Genomic DNA, 14195 nt, shown 5'->3' with positions numbered 1-14195 from the left:
AAAAAAATGCAACTTCACTTTCGTTTCTGTGCTTTGTGTCTGGTTTTAACTCATGTTTCTACTGAGAATTTACACATTGAAATAACCATTATAAAATTATCCAGATAAATGTAACTCTTCAATAAATTTATATGTCAAAAATGTTCTTACTAAAATATTAGCATAGCAAATGAGATTGCAGCAAGTAGAAAATTAATCAAAAGTTAATCTTATAAAATCACTGCCAAGAATTTTTCTTGTCAAGAACATTTTTCCCATCTTTTGACCACTTCTTAACCACCCCCCGCTTTCCAAAAGCATTGTTTCCAAAATATGCTTTCTAGTGAATCCAAGCTTGACAGAGGTTGAGCCAGCTAAAAAGAAATGCAAATATCAGTTTGAGTATGTATCTCAGCATTCTTCTAAAGTTATACCAGAAAATATTATACATACAACAGGCTATTGCATAGGGCATGATTTTGGAGAGAATGAGTTAACTTTGGTACTGAGAAACAGAATTCTTATGTATTGCATTGATTTTCTCTCTTCACTGTGCAATGGACTGATTTTCCTTGGTATGTTAATAATGTGCTGCTTTTATTTCAGTGTGAGCAGAACACATTGCTCTGTTCATTTTCCAATGGAAGTTGTCATGGTGAGTTTGTTACCTACAAATGGTGTTAAAACAAGATGGATGTAAGTGTGCAAAATAGTTCCACATTTTTCTATATATTTCTAGGTGCACACAAGTTCTGAGGAAATAAATATTTTCAGTTAGACCAAACATTCAATGAAGCATGAATGCTAAATTAAATTATGCTAACCTTGGCCTAATAAGTCCTGTAATTCATTCTGGTTTTGACAGACTTTTTAAGATTTCAAAAGCAGGGAACCCCTTGAAAATGCCTTTTTTATGGGAGTGGACCCTTCTAGTGGAAGTCTCATTGCCCATCACACATGGGTTGAAACAGGATGATTCCAACCCAGCCCATCCTCTGATTCTGTGTCCCTGCTTGTTGGACTGGAATGAGTGTGTGTGTAAAGAGACAGGTACATAGTGGGGGAAACCCTTCCCATACTGTTGCCTGGACTCATCTTCCCACCAGGCTGAAGAGACTGTTTTGCTAAGCTCTGGTCTTGGGTTTTTTTTGCACACAGAGTATATTAGTATGAAAAAGTAAAAGTAAGATTAGAACTATGTAAAATCTTTGGGATCCTTAATGCCACATAGGAGGAAATCTCAGAAAATGTCAACTGAATTGTTAGTGACACGATAACCACCAATATTATACAGTATATCAATACAATATATAATAAAAACCCCTAGAGCTTTCCTTTCAATTAAGGATTTAGCTGCAAACTCCACTCTTTCCACATTTTGTAGCACTTAAATCAAACCAGAGCACATACATTCCCATGGAGAGCTGCGGCAACCTTTTGCAGTGGATACTTTATACAGATGATTTCATTGTGGACAGAATTAAAACAGTGTTTATTTAAAACCCTTATAAGCATTAAAGCCACAGTGGAAAACCTGATTTGGAGGCTGTTATCTGACTGTTTGCATTTGTTAACTAGACTCAGGACATTTTTATGGTACTACAATGTTTAGTTAACTTAGGGGTGACAAAGTGTTTTGCTGTAGTATAGCAACCTATGAAAAGGGTTATTGAAGATGATATTGTATTTTATTGACTATATTGTAAAATATTATGTTTGAGATCTTACCAGTACATATTTCAGTCATCTTGAAGATGAACTGGTTTGTCATATACAAAAGTGACGGAAAGCACAAGACCTCTTTTCTGAATGCCTAAGACCTGCCTTGAGGACTTAAATGCTGTCATTACTTATATCAACCAGTCTATGGTGATTCTTCATAGGGTCTTTTCAACAACAAACAGAGAAAAAAGAAAAATCCCTTTAAAAAGAAAAGCAAAATGCTGAGCTTAAATTTTCAAGGATGGGAGCATGAGGACACAATCCTTAAGCCTTATGGGAGTTGTCCAGGAAAACATGGAAAAAAATGTATGCTTTCATCAGAATCTTCCCTTTATCCCTTTGGGGAATACTGTCTCTATCAGCACCAAGTGAAACAGCTGTTCTGGCTCATGCCACTGATCCAAAGAGGGTGCAGGTCTTTACCTACCCCCTCATTTAGAGGCCAGAAAGCCTCTATTGCAATTCAGGATGCAGCAGGGAATTATTACACTGAGCCTGGGAGATCACATGAACCCCTCCTGTGTTTCTATCAGAGAAATTTTCAGGAGGTTCCCTCTAAAATCCTATCTTTTTGTTTGTATGTATCTATTCATGCACATTGAACAGAACAGAGACAGTAAATGTCTGGACATGCAAGTCCAAAAGTCTTTGCTCTCAGACTACTGTTGGAAAGGAATTACCACCATTATAAATTTGCATCATGGGAAAATTCCAAGTCTCCTCAATAGTTTAAAATCTTTACCTCTACTCCGCCAAAGCCATTCAGCTTAATCATCTTTACAATCAGAATTGCTTTCCTTCATTTTTTTTTTTCAGTTGCGTGCATTATGAACAGACATTTGTTCACAGAACAATGTAAATAAGATGTGCAGTATTTTCTAGTTTTCACTTTATGAAAGCCAGCAATCATTTATCTGTGTGCTAGCTCAGGATACATTTAGAACAGAGAATGTTTTGATTAAACACAAGATGGCCTGAGGTTGAAGAATGAATATAAGAATTTTGCTAATCTTGCCAACACAATTTTCTTCTCCAGCATGCATGTGTAGTTATGTATTAAAAAATTACCCAGTCAACAACCAGCATAGTAAAACCTTAGGAAAATTAAACACTCCACTTTAGATCTATTTCTTCCTTATGGGTGAATATTAAGTTAAGCCATAGGCAGGTGTTTAGGGCCTATGGAAATCAGTGTCATATCAGAATTAAAAAAAAAAAAGATATATTGTCTTTGTATACCATGAAAAATCTTCCAAAGAAGCCAACTCAATGAGAAATTAAAGTCTGAAGAAGCAACTTTTAATTCTTGAGACACTATTGCTGCCTAAAGCATCACCATTAATATATTCTGTCTGTCATCACTTCTTTCCATTGCCCTAAAGGTTCTTCATTTGTTCTTCTAAAATATGGCACTTGCTTTCCTGATACCCCAGCACATAACAATGACAATCTTATTGTGAGAGTTTGGGCTTATTTTGTTGAGATATCATCATTCTTATACCCATTTCTTGAGTATTCTCCTTTTAATTAAAGGTTTTCATTTATCAAATGTGTAGGTGAGTTGGTGCAGCCGTGTCACAGTGAGAGACATGTTTTGATATTAGACTGCAGTGGACTGAATTTCTTTGACTACACTGGAGTCTCCGTGCTTCTTCAGGTATTCATGACACTAGAAACATTCTGTATATAATTATACATATGAGTTATTGGGGCCAACTACTAGTCACTCCACCTATGTCACTGGATTAATCTTTCACCTATAGAAAAGATGAACAGAGATTTGGTATTAAATTGTACTCTGTTTATATGCAAAAAATTACATTAAAATATTTCTATTGGGTAACAGAGCAAATATCTAATAATCTAATATTCTATTGGGTAACAGAGAAAATCTATGTATCTATATGTAATGAAGAGGAGTTTTGGAACTTTTCCCTTTTTAAGTTGGTTTTTCGTCATATTTGACCCTGCCATGTCAGTTGTAGAGACAAGTAAATTTACTGCTTTAAAATTTCAGCTTTAATTCTGTGATTTTATCTGTATATTCTACTGTCTGCCAAGCCAGAGGTCAAAACATGATCTTCATCCTTTCTCCTGTGGGCAATATATGTTGCAGACTGGGTTCAGGCAGTGCAGGAGTTCCAAGATGCTCCCAGAAGAATAAACCCAGCAGTCACTGGTTACTGTGGTGAATGGAACTATGTCCAGATGGTGGCTGGCCACAACTGGTGCTCCCTTGGGGCCAGTCCTGTTTAATATTTTTGGTGATGATTTGGACAAGGAGATCGAGTACATTGTCAGTCAGTTTGCAGAAGAGACCAAGCTGGGTGGGAGTGTTGATCTGCTGGGGGGCAGGAAGGCTCTGCAGAGGGGTCTGGGCAGGCTGAATCATGGCCCAAGGCCAGCTGTGTGAGTGTCAGCCAGGCAAAGTGCTGGGTCCTGCACTCAGGTCACAGCAACCCCAGGTGGCACCACAGGTGGGGCAGAGTGGATGGAAAGACATGGGTTAGTGGTGGACTTGGCAATGCCAAGCCACTGCTTGGACTTGATGATCTTAAAGGTCCTTTCCAATCGAAACTAGTCTATGAGTCTACAGTTTCACATAACAAGTAGTTCTATATAGTAGATAAAAAATTATGTTCAAAGCTGTTTTTTACACTTCCATCAGATCTGGAGTTTAAAAGTTGTGCAGTGAGTACAGCGTTAAGTGGGTATGGAAGACTTGGTTTGCAGAATTTTTCTGAGTAAGATAGAGGGCTAGATTTGAACTTGGGTCTTGGCCCAGACCTCTTGTTGCCCTAACAATTTTCTCAATTTACTGCAGTGATTGCACAGTGAAGTAAATGTTGCTTTAAAATATTTTAAATTAAAACTACACATACAGGCAGGGATATAATGAAAAAGAAAACTGGAAAAATAAGGTTAGTGAGAGTGACTATTAGCTATTAGCTATCAGTACTTTTCCTATCCTTTTGTACTGGGAAGAGTTCATCATAGATAGAAACTGACCTGGATTGCTCTGGTCTGAACTCAGATCACATAGGACTGTTAATTGTTGAACAATAGTCACTAATAGTCTAATATCCATTTGAAATATTGAGCATTCAATATTGTATTCATTTAAAAATTTGTGAAACTGATTTTCAAAAGGTCTTAGAGACCTCCAAGTTACAAATTATCTCAAAGATGTGTTTGACAAATTTGTGAGAGGTAAGTCTGGATGGGCTGTGAAGTGCATAGATTGGTAGTGCAGCCTCTGGATAAACGGTTGGTCCAAAACCAAGTTACTCCTCCTCCTACCAAGACGACCACACTCAACATGTCCTTGTTACACTCCTTCCCAAAATATCATCACTGATGTCAGAGATGGAGGATTTTTGAACTGAGTAAGAATTTTGCTTTATTTTAAAAATAGAATATTCTGATGGGGTTTTCACTGAATCTCCTCCCAGAATTTTTCTACTTCACATGAATTATTTAAACTTTTTTTGAAGCAGTAACTGCTTAGGATATTCCTCATTTGGCAGGAGAATGCCCTACTCTGCTTTTAGAGTTATTTTCACTTTTGTTTTTTTTGGTTTTGTTTTGGTTTGATTTTGTTTTCTATCTTATTAATATTTTGTCTCTGGGGAGCTGAACACTTTCAAAGAAATAATAAAGAACAACTTACTGCTCAATGCAGCATGATAGCTGTGGTTCTTTTTTGATATAAGTCTCAAAGTTTCCTAGGTCTGAGTCCTGTCTGTGTGGACTGGAAGTAAGCATATGGTAAGGACATGCGAAAACACACTGAAAAAAGATAAGTGGAAATAATACCCCTAAAAAATACAGTCAGAAATTGCAAAATTATTACTCAAATTCAGTCTTAATTCTCAGCAGAGCTGTAGAGTACTGTGAAGCAGTGGCAGGAAATAAATGTGGCTTGGTGATGTTTGCATTATAGAAGGGCTCGCTCTTGTGGCTGCTGGCAGTACAGCTGCTGCAGCAGCACTCTGGGCTCTGCCTACCTTGAACGTGGGCTTTTTGTGAACTTTCTTCTCTGTTGGTATTTTAAACAGTTTTTTTTTTAATTTCTTGTCTTCAAACATAGATTTACGTGGACTGTAAAAACAGATACATCGATGTGTTGCTAGCACACTGCAAAGGCAAGTATCAGCTTACAGTAAAAATTTTAACATGATGGTTTATATATCTTCACCACCTTCTCAGTGCTCATGTTTGTTTTACTGCAGGTTCCTTGATAAAAGCAATGCAGTATGGTGGAAATCTTGACTCTGAAAATCCTGTATTTTTTGAATCTATTTCTTCAGCAATTGATGCCATTCGGATTCACAGGGTAAGACTTACAAGCAGGAGTAGGTGAAGCCTGGAGGGCTTCTTGGATGCTCACAGCAATTTGTTAAAGTCTGGGAAAATATTACTCACCCAGTGAACCTTTTATGTAGAAATCTTTTATCTGTCTGTAATCTACAACTAGTCCTCAGGCTGAGAAATGCAGTTTTCCATTTTTTGCTGCTAGCACTCTCTTCCCATCACCACATCTACTTTTGCAACATCTCCATCTTCTATGATAGATCCAGAGGTGCTGTGTTGTGGTGCTTTAATCTGGGCTCATTCTCCACTGGAAAGATTCATCTAGAAATACCTAACACGGCCCCTCAGTGAGACAAATTAACTCACAGCCTCTTCTGCATTACTGAAACAACACTCCTGTTTCTCAGCCTGGGATGCTTGAAGCTCTTCACACATCAGAGCACTGGTCTGACTGAAAGGGTTCTGGATCCCCAGCTGGTTTGGTTTGAGTTAGAAATCTTGTCTCTGCCCTGCACTGTACCATGCTGTGTTGGCTCACTGGTGGAAAGAGGGGAATTGCACGAGGTAGAAGAGAGAGCAAGAGGGAGAAGGGAGGCTTGAGCATCTCTTTACTTGTTCAATGATTCCTGCATTCCTTTTTAAAAAGATTGTAAACCTGGACTTTCCTCTTGAACTATGTGATTCTTTTCCACTGTCATGGCAGTACAAGTGAGTGTCCATTAAAAGCAGTGTGCTTTCCCATGGTTTTATTTATGATTCAAACTTGGCTAGAGCTTGGCTCAGAGCCTTCTCCAAGAGACATTAAACTCATCATGGTCTGTGGTTTGGTCGTTTGTCTTTTGTTCTTCACTTTGTATTTAACTAATTAAATCAGACTTGCCTATGGACAAAACCACTTTCCATTGATTTATCCAGATTAAGGTGAGTTGGCATAGTTGGTCTCGTGAATTGACCAGAAAAACATGTTCTCTTCAGCGCTTTTCAACATTTTTCATTATGTTGTCCTACAAAAAATAATTTGTTGAAATGATAACTGCAGGGCAAAAATAATGGGGTTGGCTATTGTATATTTTGTCTGGGTCTGATTAGATGAATTAGAATGATCGGTGTGTTATAAAATGTCTGCTTTTTATATTGACATTATTAACTTTCCTAACATTCTCGTAAGATAGTTATGTACCAGCATTCCCATTTTATGGAAGTGAAACATGGATAAACCAGGACAAATGTTCATAATGAAAAGGGGGAGTTAAAATTCAAAATGCACTTTTTAAGGAACTGATTGCTTGTTTCTATCAGAGGTGCTAGGCAAGTCAAACCTCTGCATAGTGGCTTAGCAGTTTAGTCTGAAAGGCTTACATGCAAACTCAAATTCTAAATGTAATCATGAACAGTGTACATACACTGCTGGTGCTTCTTCAGAATATTCACAGTATGTACTTCAGGGATTTTTGTGTATTCATTGTGTTGAACACCTGAAGATAAGGTGGACAGGAGTGAAAAGGCAGGGTGACTGCAATAGCAGCAGCACACTGCAGCTGCCAGTCTATGTGCTCCTCCTGTGCCTTTTTAAGGTGCTGAGGTCAGTAGGACTCTTCAGTGTTAACATGACAGAATAGGCAGAATAGGATAGAAAAAAATACAAGGAAGGGGTTGGAGACTAACAGAAAGTGATTTGTTCTGATTCACATTTCAGCTTCCCCATATAGCAAGAAATAGTCTTCCACTGTCAGAAAGGTAGAGGTAAGAGGGCTTTGTGGTCCATTTTCATCTCTGCTGCTGTTCAGAAAAGATATTCTTATCTACATGCTCCAATGAAAATGTGTCGTTCTCATTTCTATGTTTATAAATTGGTAGGATACTTGCCCATTACTTTTTGCAGTTAATCTTAAATAACTTTTTTTAATCACAAATAACTTTTTTAAATATTAGTGGTGTTTTCAAGCTAGCACTCCTTCATATCCTAATTTTACTTTATATTCTAGGAAAACATTATAATGCTTTTTTTTTCTGTTTCTGTCATTTTAGAATTACAGCAAGTTCAGTGAACAGAGTGAATTGTGATGCCCATCCACTGAGCATAGCGAGTTTCATCTGCTCATATTCAAAATGAACTACAACATGGCTTCTCCTTCACTTTTTTCTCCAGCGGATCTCATAGATGATCTTTTGTATACCATATATATTTAGTACATTCAGTAACGACAGATCTACCTTTCAGAGAGAAAATCTTTCAGCTGTGATCACTCAGAGAATTTTTATGCAATTGTTCTATAGTGGTTTTATAAAATATTTTTATATACATTTATATACAAATTATTAGAAAGCAGACACGAGGCACTGTGTTTACCAGTTAGGTGTATTCATTTAGTATCTTCTATTGTAACATTAGTTGTAATATTCATCTGTAGTTTTGTGTATGGAACAGAGACATGAATTCTTAAAAGAGTATATTATAATTGATACAGTATCTGCAGCAAGGCATATACCAATGCATACATTTTCTAATGGCTGTTCTTACTCTTTCCTCTGTTCAGTACAGCTATTTGCAGTAACAGCATCACAGCTATCATATGCTTTCACTTTTTGTACTTGGTTTTGTATGCTTTTTAATACCTGCTCAGACTAGTGGGAGAGCTCACAAGTCTATGCAGAAAAGGCAGATACATGTTGACTAAGAACACTGGATTGCCTCCCTCTATATTTGTTGTCTTGTGCTATTATGGTTTACTACATTTTCAAACCCACAGGTATTCTTTAGTGTCAGTCTGAAGAGGAAAAACTGGTAATATTTTTCCAAAACTTACTCTTTTTTCCAGCATTTTCCCACATTTTTTCCAGTCTGCATTTCCACTTTGAGCTGTGATTTGTTTGGTGTTGAAATCTTCAGCTGAGGCAGCTGAAAGGTGACTGTAGTGGCACATGAGGTGTGGGCCATATTTCAGCCACAATCTTGATGTGATGTGCAGTATACTTACTGTGTGTGAGCACACAAAGTGGGTGGTGGAACTCACAGTTTGAGTACTTGGTTTGTATTTATGGGTTGTCAGCAATTGTATTAGATCATACTATCACACAGCTATCATGTTATTTGGCAACATATTAAGGCCTTCCAGTACCTGAAGGGAGCCTACAAGAAACATGGAGAGAGACTATTTGCAAGAGCATGTGGTGATAGGACAAGGGGATGGCTTCAAACGGGAAGACAGTAGGTTTAGACTAGGTATTAGAAGAAGAATTCTTCACTGTGACAATGCTGAGCCATTGGAACAGTTTGCCCAGAGAAGTTATGGATGCCCTGACTCTGGAAGTGTCCAAGGTGAGGTTGGATGGAGCTTTTAGCAGCTTGTTCTAGTGGAAGGTGTCCCTGCACTTGGCAGGGTGATGGAACCACATGATCTTTAGGGCCTTTAAAACCTAGGCCATTCTATGATTCTATGTATGATTTTTCTGCTCTTACCTTTGTTCCCTTATGTGGACACCACCAGTCAAATGAGCTGAGCAAAAAGGAATCAACAAATGAGAAAAGAAGTAGGGGGTTTTGGTTTTTTTCACCAACTTAAAAAAATCTATGGAAGCTATAGGTAAATGAATATGGCACATCTGTAACAGCCATCTTACACTACAGAGAGGAGGGAAGTACAAGGAGGCTTTGTGCAGTTGACACACATAGGCAAAATCTAGCTCTAAGCCTTCTGTTTTCAGCAGCAGTTACATCTGTATGTTTGTCTGGACCCTCCCTGCTCTCTCTGCCCAAAGCTGATGCCTGCAGGAGATGAAGTGGCTCATGGAGTGACTTCTGCATCTCTGCATAGTTCAGACATTGATATGCTTTTCCTCAAGTGTTGGTCACTCCACACTAGTAGATGATAATGGGAGAGAGCCGTGGGCTTTCTTGCCCTTTCAATTATGAGTGACTCTTGTAGTTATTCCCTGCTTTGTCCCACAGAGGACTAGAAATGTTCTGTACAAGTTCTTTTGAGACTGCTTTGGTAATTACTATGCAAAAGGCTGATAAGTGAGAAACTCATTATATGCAGGAGAAATAAATTCTGTGTATTGTCCCAAGCACATTAATTTCAGATGCTATAATTGACTGCAAATGGCTCATTACATCACTGGACTCAGTAACAGGCTATAACATTTGATTAATAATTTCTTGAAACAGTTTTAGTAATTTATTAACACTTTAGAAACTATTTACAATGTACTTTAATCGCAGAAGCATCAATTTTATGTCACAGCTGACTGGAGATTTCTACTTAACTGCAAACTGAATAAATGAATAAATGGTATCTTTTCTACTAGGTTCAGCATTTGTTCTTTGTCAGCTGAATGTTTCTTCTGAAAATTTATAGATTAGTTGATTAATGAAATTGTTAAAAATAGGGTCTTTAGCAAAGATAACATCACTTTTCAGGAGACTTTCACTTTTATTCTGAATGATCTTGTAAATGGAACAACACAGATGCTTTTAAAATTCCTTGTAGTATTAGCCTTTTAAGAAACCTTTTGCATTTAATAATCAATTTTGTAGTGCTTATCAAAATAGCTTCTAATTTTTATTGCTTTCAATAGGAATAATTTTTGATCAGTGTAATGGCTGGTTTAGGAATGAACATTTATCTCCCATTAGCTCCAACCTTACAACACTGGGATTTGGGATAATATTTCTGTCATCTATTTTGCTATATATAATTAGTCTACATAACTTTCTGTTTCTGAGAGCATGTATTGTTAATTATATTCCCTGTCTGGCAAGTGGCATCACTTAAGATAGTTGTTTCTCAGCAGAACAGTGTTGAAGGGACATGTGAAGATAGCTGCCCTTTCAATTTCTTCTAAAATACCTGTACTGAGTTTAAGCTCTGTCAAAACAGAGCTGCTCTATACAACTATGGGCAGTGGGGATGGAGTATTATTTCTTTTTTACCATTGACTTGGAAGAACAAATTTCAAATTACAAACCACTGACACAGTTTCCATTTCTCCACCACCCAGTCTTCTGAGCTACTGAAGTTTGCTAAAACATGTGACTGCACCTTGCCTGCCTTCAAATGGCCAGGAGACCATTGCCATCAGACCTCGTGGACTGCCAGGTCATGGTTGGTCTGCTGGTGGGATGGGAGTTGCTTCCTGTCCTCCCCGAGTTGCTCTTTGCAAATCCCAATTGATGGTGTGTTTGTGCCACTGACAGACTCAACTGACAACTGTTTAATTCTTTGGTGAAGATTTAAGGAAACACCTTAAAACTTCTGGATTAAGCTTTGGAGGCAATCCCCACTATCAATTTCTACCCTTCTCTCAGTGCTTTTTTATGTAGACTGTCCACTGGCTTTCCTCTGGCTCTCAGGATTATTATGTAAATACATGGAACCCAAAACATCACAATTAGCTTAGGAATAGAATTAAATAGAATAGAGTAACATTTGAAAGAAACCAACAGGCATCATCTAGTCCAACTGCTGTTATTATAAAAAAATATCTTAATTACAATAAACCATACTTATTCTTCTGATCCAGAAGGGCCAAGGAAGCCAAACTCATTCTGTAGCAAAGAGCCTACACAAAGTCTGTGTGTCCTTATGGCTGTGCAGGCCTGGCCACACTATCCCAATGGAGTTGGGAATTACAGTCAGGAACAATAAGGGGTTTAGTTATTTGTGCCCTGCTGCTGCAGACATTCATCTTTGTACCTTCAGCCTTGTTTGCTTGAACATCCCTAGGGACTTTTCAGAATAATGCAAAGTTTTATCAAGTGTGGCTACATCTGTGAGCTTCTGCAGTGTTAGCAGTAAGAGCAAACTGTGGAGTTTCTCTGTCCTCAGTGATTTCTAAAGCAAGAGAGAGACTGCACCCGCCAGCAGAGGCTTGAGGAAGTTTCTCATTTGCAAACAGGTTTCAAGTAATGAAACTAATGAGTTTACTACTCTTGGTAAGCAATTCTGAAAATCTAACCACTCACTTTGCTTCCTGTATGTATACTTACATGCTCAGACTTTATATTGCAAATTTCAGTGTGTATGAGTCACCAAGCTTTTGCAAATCAGTGCTTCAATTCTGCACATTTGGTGTATTCTGCACTTCATAGGAAAACCTAAATACAATGGTTTTTTTTGCAGAGGTGGTCCAAAGTTATCAGAGATTATATATTTAGTTGATGTGTTTAGGAATTTTTAGTTATTTTTAGGAACTTATTCTACATGTTAAATAGTATATCATGTGAGTAAAGAGTTTTTCTCAACATTTAAGATTTGATAACCAGAGTATATTAAAATGGTGATCTGATCATATGCGCTTACAGAATGTGTTTCACACATTCCAAAACAAAGCAAGCAATGAGGAAAAAAAGAGAGAGCAAACTGATGTTATAGAGTGAATATAAAGGCAATTAAAAATTAGGTATAAAATATGTAATAAGGAAAAGACTGTTAACATTACATTTATGCAAATTAAATGTTTCTAATTCTTGTCATATGTCTTTCATTTTAAAGGTTATTTGCCCTGATTCTATGATTCAAGTGTCACAAGGTCTGGCTGTAGCTGCTTTGACATAATTTATTTGACAGCTCTGTGTGTCATAAATATATAATGTAACAAGGAAAGGTATCTTCACTGTTGAATGAAAACATTAATGTGTCAATACTGTGTATGAATACTGTTTGACATTTACTAGTTTCAAAAATAAAATGCACAGTATGCCTTGAAAATATGGTATTCCTATTTTTGGAAGATACTTTCTTTGTCTAGAGGAACTCATAAATAAATGAAGGAGCGCAGTTCCAGAGTGCATGCTAAATGGTGCCTTCATCATTAAGATAGATTTTACTAAAGATCACATAATCTGTATGTTTCCATATGTTTTAAAATGCATTTAAATATTTTTTCTTTTTCCGATTCCATGTATTAGCATATGCAAGAATAAATTTATACTGAAATAAATTGGAATATGAGACAATTTGCATGTAGAAGGAGGAAAAATTATTATTTCAATTCTCTTTTTTTATATTCTGTACTAGCCCCTTTGTTAGGACATATGCTGCCTTCTCCTACCTCAAAATGTATTAGATCTTAACAATGAAAAAAGAGAATTTGCCTTACATTCAGAAGTTTTAATTCCTCACAGCTCTTACAGGAGTATGGCATGTAACACATTTTTACCTCTATGAGAAATACAGAAATCTTGGTCCAATTTCCCCAGTATTGCCTCTTTGCATGCACAGTCGTTTGAATATGTCTTTTTTAAATTGTCATTTGCATCTACAGATGGTGCACCTCATATCCAACTGGCACATACTGACGGCACTGCTTATGTACAGTCTGTGGCTTATCCCAGTAGAGAGGAAATGATGGGCAAACCTTCCCACCACCTCCCAGTAACTGCAATGGATTGACATATCTTTAAAACTTTGGCCTTGAATGTAGCAGCTTAATTTTTCAAGCCTGGTAATTTATGAAAGCATTTGCTTCTACAAAAATGAATGCAACTGCTACATTTTTTTGATTTTACAGTGGTATGAAAAAGTGTAAACAATTTACAGTTCCATAAACTCCTAGATGCTAGACAGCTAAATATTCTTAATCTTGATGACATAGGCTATTTTTTAGAGCTAGGCTATTTTTTAGAGCTCTCCTTTCCAATTAAACTCAGACAATAGCAAGGAAACATCCAAGTTATCTTTCTTTGGGGTGAGAGAACAGAAAATATCATCTTTTTTATTCCCAGAATGAGCATGTAGAAGATCAGCTCTCACCAAGAACTTGAAAGGTAACTTGAAGTGCAACTCCTTCCCTACTGGGAATCCTTTGGCTCCACAGCAGTTCTGAAGAGCATGACATGCAAGAGCAGAGAAATATCTGCTTTTTCTCGTGTGTTTTCCAATAAAGAGGTCTTTTGTGCTGGATAAATTCAGGTGGTTAATATTTAAGAAGAACCAAGAGAGTGGCTCATGTTGTTGCTCTGACTGACTCAATGATGAGAAGTGTTCTCATTCCTATTGTGCTTTGACTGTGATATTGTTGCAGTTTAAAAGCACAGCTAAATTGTAGGAATTCTTGAAAACTCTACAATGCTGAATTAAGATGTACACTGTACATTCACTTATATCCCACAAAACAAATCCCACTAATTTGGACACACACTTTTATATTTCATTTGAGAGGCAAAATTATCTGCTCCC

The 14195-nt window shown here is 37.2% G+C and overlaps 1 protein-coding gene across 1 annotated transcript in view; it reads left to right on the top strand.

The window, feature by feature from the left end:
• The window catches only part of SLC26A7 (solute carrier family 26 member 7), a 69131-nt gene extending 56406 nt beyond the window's left edge, over positions 1 to 12725 (top strand). Inside the window, exons 14-18 of the mRNA XM_063172661.1 lie at positions 586 to 634; positions 3258 to 3358; positions 5792 to 5846; positions 5934 to 6037; positions 8044 to 12725. Of these exons, the coding sequence (XP_063028731.1) occupies positions 586 to 634; positions 3258 to 3358; positions 5792 to 5846; positions 5934 to 6037; positions 8044 to 8079 (345 nt within the window). The 3' untranslated portion in view covers positions 8080 to 12725. The remainder of the gene's footprint in view (positions 1 to 585; positions 635 to 3257; positions 3359 to 5791; positions 5847 to 5933; positions 6038 to 8043) is intronic.
• The last annotated feature ends 1470 nt before the right edge of the window (positions 12726 to 14195 follow it).

This window comes from Melospiza melodia, chromosome 1 (genome assembly GCF_035770615.1).
Source record: "Melospiza melodia melodia isolate bMelMel2 chromosome 1, bMelMel2.pri, whole genome shotgun sequence".
Classification (NCBI taxonomy): Eukaryota; Metazoa; Chordata; class Aves; order Passeriformes; family Passerellidae; genus Melospiza; species Melospiza melodia.
This window is presented reverse-complemented; position numbering and strand designations above follow the sequence as displayed.